Genomic DNA, 6412 nt, shown 5'->3' with positions numbered 1-6412 from the left:
TGGAGATGAGTCGAGCCTTCTCACGCTTCTTCATACAGGTTCTCCGGAGTGAAAGTCACCTGCCCTTCCCACCTGTGTGCCCTCCCTCCCTCCCTAGCTCTTCCCCTCCCTCCCTCCCTCTCCCTCCCTCCTTCCCTACCTCCCTCTCCTCCTCCTTCCCTCCCTCCCTCCCTCATTCCAGGCTGCAGTGCGTCTTTTCTTTAGTTGCTGGTTGGTGCCTCTGAGCTTGCTTTGGTTCTTTGCTAAATTGCGTAGTTGTGTTGCACACTCATTGCTATTATACTTTAGCATTTGCAAATTCCTCGTGTTTGATTCGCAAGTACCCATACGATCCAATATATATCAATAAAAAGGCATAACCAAATGAAGAAGCGAAAAAGAAGAAACCTCAAAGCAGATGAGAAGAAAAAATCTCAGAGGGTTGCAAGAACCTGTTTGACTATAAACCTATTACCGTTCGCTGACCGGGCGGCGAAGAAGGCATACAAGCTAGCATTATGGAGTCGCAGGAGCCTGGAGCGGATCCACCCAGTCACGTTCCTGCATAAAGTAACACTGAAGATACATCAGGTTAACATTCTTATGCCACTGAGAAAGCCTGACTGTGGCTCTGATTGACTCTTCTTGTACCCGCGGAGGAGGGAGAAGGTGTTTACCGATGGGTTGGGGGGGGGGGGGGGGTTGGCGAGGTTGGGATAGGTTGCGAAGTGGCCGAGGTGTCCTGAAGGTGATCGAGGGTCGTAGGGTCGTCTTTTGTCGTTCTTCGCCGTCCCTTGGTCGTCGGGCTTGTCATTCTCTTTGTCTTTCCAGTTCGGGTTTTTTTTTCTAATTCCCCCAAGGACGGTTTTCCTGTCTGGGGAAGGGGGAAAAACGTCTTTCGTATTCAATTAAAAGAACTTGGGGAACGTGAGGGAGTTATTTCGCCCAGTCTCGCTATTACGAGTTTTAAATGATGTGGCTGTAAGCTATGAGGATATTCGTGGGTTTGCGTAGGTGGAAAATACTATGCAGGTTGTTATTGCACGGAGGGAAATATGACTTTGGCTGCATGAGTGAGTGTATGTTTTAAAGACCAAAATACCTAGGTAACAAATGCACATGCACACATACACACACACACAAGATTATATATATATATATATATATATATATATATATATATATATATATATATATATATATATATATATATATATATATATATATATATATATATATATATATATATATATATATATATATATAATTTATATGTTTACATATATTTTTTTTCAGTGACAATTATGTATGTTTTCCTATTTCTAATGAAAATAGTATTTTTCTTTCCTTCGCTAATGAGAATTTCTTTTTCTTTTTTTCTTTGTAATGAGTATAATTTTCTTCATATTAATAGGCATTGTCTCTCTTGTTGTATTGAGAAATACACGGTACTTTTTTCGCTTTTGTAATTAGAATTGTATTTCCTCTTTTTGTAACGAGAAATGTTTTTATTATTATTATCATTATTATTCATTTATTTATTTATTAGCGAGAAACATTTTTTTCTGTAGTGAGAAACATATTTTCTTTTTTGTTCTTTTTTGTAGCGATATATATATTTTTTTTCAACGAGAGACATTTCCATTTCCTTTTTTCTAACGAGAGCCCCCTTCCCCCCCAGAGTGCCGCCCGTGTTCGGAAGACGAGATCCTCCGCCTCTACTGCTCGGGCGACTTCGTGGCTCGAGGAAGCATCGAGCGCGTGGAGGACGACTCCGACCTCGCAACGACCACCATCACCATCCGGGCCTCGAAGCTCTTCCAGCAGACGTCGCCGGTGTTCAGACACGCCCACGCCCGCGAGAGAGACGAGAAGGCCTGGGAGAGCGCGTACGGCGTCAGCAACAGCATCCGAGGGGGGGGAGGGGGAGTGGCGGAGTACACGGGCCGCGTCGACGTCCCCATCCAGTGCGGGGCGCGGGCGGGCGAGGGGGAGTTCCTGGTGATGGGCGTGATGAGGCTGGGGAAGCCCATCCTGCGGTGCGCGCCCAGGCACTCTGAGTGGGTGAAGATCGCCAAAGCCGCCCGGGCCAATGCCCAGTGTGTGCTGGAGACGTGAGCGTTGTGCAATTGCAAAAGACGCTTTCTAAGGACGTGAAGTTCCGTGCAATTGCGAAAGACAGTTTTATAAGGACGTGAAGTTCCGTGCAGTTGCAAAGGAATTTCTTAAGGACCTGAAGTTCCGTGCAATTGCAAAAGACGGTTTCTAAGTACGTGAAGGTTTGTGCAATTGCAAAGGAGTTTCTTAAGGACATGAAGTTTTGTGCAATTGCGAAAGGCAGTTTCCGGAGACGGTGGACTTCGTTCAGTATATTTTTTAAAAAGTTCTAGAAACATTAGATTTTATGTTATTGTAAAGTGAATGTTCAAGGAACGGTATATATTGTGCAATTGCAAAAGACATTTTCTAAAGACATTTCTCTTGTGCAATTGCTAAGGGGCATCGCGGTGTTCCTAATGTAGTCTTAAAGTGGAAGCGATTCAGTGACAAATGACACTCGAAGATGAGTAACAAGAAGCTCAATCGATTAAATAATCCACTGAAAGGAGAAGAGACAATTAAAAAAATATATATCATGGTGCAATAATAGTAGACATTGCGATTAACGAATTTGCAATGCTACAGCAACACTTTTGCTCCCAGTGTACATATACTGAACTTCTGACACAATGGAATCAAGGGGAGTGAAGTTCACAGTTTGAACAGAAAGAAAATTTCTGCAGAGAGGAATAGGTGTCCTATGGGCCCCTTTAAACACGTCACACAAAATCGTGAAACAACTTAATAGAAAATTTATGAATTGTCAGGTTCCATGGGATCTTTTCACAAGCTAAAAAGTTCCATGAGGCTTTTCACGTGTTAAAAAGTCCCCATGACGCTTTTCACAAGCTAAAAAAAGACTCCATGAGGTTTTCGCAAGCTAAAAAAGACCCCATGAGGTTTTCACAAGCTGAAAAAAGACCCCATGAGGTTTTCACAAGCTAAAAAAGACCCCATGAGGTTTTCACAAGCTAAAAAAAAAACATGAGGTTTTCACAAGCTAAAAAAAGACCCCATGAGGTTTTCACAAGCTGTAAAAAGACCCCATGAAGTTTTCACAAGCTAAAAAAAGACCCCATGAGGTTTTCACAAGCTAAAAAAAAAAACATGAGGTTTTCACAAGCTAAAAAAAAGACCCCATGAGGTTTTCACAAGCTAAAAAAAGACCCCATGAGGTTTTCACAAGCTAAAAAAACGAGGCTTTTCACAAGCTAAAAAAAAAAAAAACATGAGGTTTTCACAAGCTGAAAAAAGACTCTATAAGGTTTTCACAAGCTAAACAAAGGACCCCACGAGGCTTTTCACGAGCTAAAAGGCCACATGAGAACCTATCCTCTCCAACTTCAAAGGCCGAAACAGTCCCTTGCTTTTGGTGATTGTAATGGATTTGGTTGTACCAATTGCGGTTGTAAGTGTGTAAAGTGCCATAGATAGCACGTAAGGCCAGGCAGTCTCTTGTGTTTATGAAGCGATTCTTGAATGTTTTAAATACAGTCTCTTGTGGTTATGGAAGTGACTCTTGAATGATTTTTTGAAGCAGATTTTGTTTTTATCAAACCGTCTGTGATTTAGTAGTTACTAAAAAAAAAAAAGTCCTGGACTGATATTAGAGAAGGTTTATACGTTTAGTTTATATTCATCCTGACAAAAAAGTCAAATATCCAATTGTATTAATGTTCCACTGAAGCTATTAGCTCTCGAAAAAAAAAGTTATTTTTTTCATATTTTTTATAAATGTATAAATTTGCTTTTCCTTTTAAACTTCGTAAAAAAATATTCTTAAAGTTGTCCTGTCGACCGCTTTCCAGGGTGTATACTAACCACGGTATCATACAGCACCCTGCTTGTGTACAAAGCTTAGTATAATTCCTTCCGACTCTTGGAGGAAAGGATATAGCTCATAGAAGGTCATAAGAAAACAGTAGAGGTCCTAAGTGCAATGTTTTTTTTCCGCTGATTTTAGGGACGCCATTACTTGGTTGGGTCTGAGGAAACCTTTCAGAAAAAGATGTTGGGACAAGCAAGTGTTCTAGCTCTTTTCTGACATCTTCATTTTCTTCTTCCCCTGCAATTCCTTCTTCCTCCTTTTCCTTTCTCTCTTCCTCTCTCGCTTCTTCATCTTCCTGTTCCTCCTTTTTCTCCCCCCCTCCTATTCCTATTACTATTCTTCTCCTCCTCCTCCTCCTATCTCATCATCCTCTTCCTCTTTCTCCTTCTCCTCCTCCTCCTTCTTTCGTTGAGTCTGCTGTGTAGGTCGACTCATGGAAAACCAACCTCTGTTTTGATGTTTATTTTGCATGGTTCAGCACATAAATTCCTGCTGATTCACTGAACGAAATCAGCGACCCCACAAACTGTCCTGTATGCTGAAGGAAAATTAGTATCAGTTTATGTTATCTGTTGGTTCGTAGGAAAAAAACTTGTCATTATGATTTAGTGTGTATTTTTAAAGGCCGTGTGTTTATGTCCCGGTCGGATAGGAGTTATATTGGGTATGGATAAACAGTTTTTGATAAGTTCACGTGAAAAATGAACGTGTACATCTTTAAGAGTGAGTTTATGTTGGAAATTCTTCAAATTGAAAGTTGAACATTTCGGGAAATTCTTTAAATTGACAGTTTTTTAGACAGTTTATGAACATTTGTTTATTTTATATTTGACAGTTTATGAACATTATTATTATTATTTTTTTTTTTTTTTGTTATTTGACAGTTTATGAACATTTAAGTTTTATTTTGTATTTGACAGTTTATGAACATTTTTGAATATTGGGAACATTGAGACTGCTGGTGCAACGGTGCCATGTACTAAGAGAGACTGTAGATCGTTTTCTATGATGTGTATTCCAGTTTTGCGTTATAAAAATTTCGATTTATAATTGGCTTTTTTCTGGAGGGGGTTAGAAGGGATTACTCAAAATGCTTTTTTTTATACATGTGCTTTTTTCCCGCCATCCATTAATAACAATGAGAAACTTAAGCCTTGCTTGTATATCTTTAACACCGCTTTTGGCATCTTGACGTCACTAATAGGCCTATCAAATCCTTACATGTCAATATCTCATTTATCTTTATCCATATTTATTGACACTCTTCGACTGACTATTATTCCCTCTTTTATCAATTCCTTCTTAACATTCCTCTTTATTTGTTTATTTCCAAGCACCTGCGACTAAGTGGGTGCCAGAGGTGAATCTACACCTTGTTTGTATATATCTGCGTGGTGGAATTACCTTAATATTATAGCATAAATCAGGTGAATGTATAATGTATAACTGTGTGAGACGATGCAAGGGCATACTTACTAAATGATCTCAATATTGTACAACGTGAGAAAATTTTATACATCCATGCGCCAACCGTCTATCGTGAAGACTGCAATAACAAATCTTTACTTTTTATGCTGCAATGTAAACAAAATAGCAAATGTTCTCGCGCATTTTATTCTGTATGTATATTTCGTCATCCAATCGTACTAGAACAAATTGCAATAACGAAGCCTTTTTGTTTTGTTTGTTTTTTGCTAGAACTAAAAATATAATGTTTTACGCATGTTTTCCTCTGTATATTTCGTCACCCAGTACTCGAATTCAAACAGCTAAGGCATATAACCCAAATGTCTATTAATAAACGTAAATAACATAAATAACGAAACGTATACAACAATATTACAAGGATAACTTATATACTTCCCTGACATATTGTGAAACTAGTCGAGAGTTTGGAACCTGTTGGAGGGGGTACGTGCTTAACATTTGTGTATATAGAGCGTTAGTAATAATGGAGAAATTTATACGACCTGACCCGTGAATTCACTGTGCCAAATTATACATTTTTTCTCGAGTCTTTTCATCTTTTTTTTCATTTTTGTTTATATATTTCTTCCATGAGAAATTGTACTTATGTAAACATTTGATCTTTTTATATGTATATATTGTGTATGTGATGAAGATTTAAGTGAAATATATATGGACTTCTTCAACATTGCCTATTATTAACCTCGAATGATTAATGGATAAATTTTGGTGAGTATATACTTTAGATATGCCCAAATATACTTGACACTAAAAAACGTGTGTGTGTGTGTGTGTGTGTTGTGTCAGTTGAAAGCTAAATCAAAGGAAACCATGAATAATTATTCCTTACTTAAAATAAGCTCATATCAATCATGTGAAGCGTATTTCACCAACATTTAAACAAATGTAACAAAAGACGCAAAATCACAGACCAATTTCCTCATTTCATTTCTTTCAAAATCTTTGGAGATCTTAGCACACAAAAAAATCCATATAACACGGGAGAAAACAACGTTTTCTTAAATAAAACAAAGAAAA

At 38.4% G+C, this 6412-nt stretch overlaps 1 protein-coding gene across 2 annotated transcripts in view; it reads left to right on the top strand.

Moving 5' to 3' along the window:
* The window catches only part of LOC113805597 (meteorin-like protein), a 45511-nt gene extending 39451 nt beyond the window's left edge, over positions 1 to 6060 (top strand). The window contains exons 3-4 of one of the 2 annotated variants that reach the window (XR_011398399.1): positions 1661 to 3223; positions 3255 to 6060. Coding sequence is in view for 1 of the 2 variants with exons in the window: in XM_027356623.2 (XP_027212424.1) it covers positions 1661 to 2097 (437 nt within the window). In the remaining variant the exon portion in view is untranslated. Of the gene's footprint in view, positions 1 to 1660 lie in introns of both variants that reach the window. The other variant, XM_027356623.2, reaches the window with a different exon arrangement.
* The last annotated feature ends 352 nt before the right edge of the window (positions 6061 to 6412 follow it).

This window comes from Penaeus vannamei, chromosome 43 (genome assembly GCF_042767895.1).
Source record: "Penaeus vannamei isolate JL-2024 chromosome 43, ASM4276789v1, whole genome shotgun sequence".
In the NCBI taxonomy this organism is placed as follows: Eukaryota; Metazoa; Arthropoda; class Malacostraca; order Decapoda; family Penaeidae; genus Penaeus; species Penaeus vannamei.
Note: the sequence above shows the minus strand (reverse complement) of the source record. Positions and strands in the feature narration are given on the sequence as shown.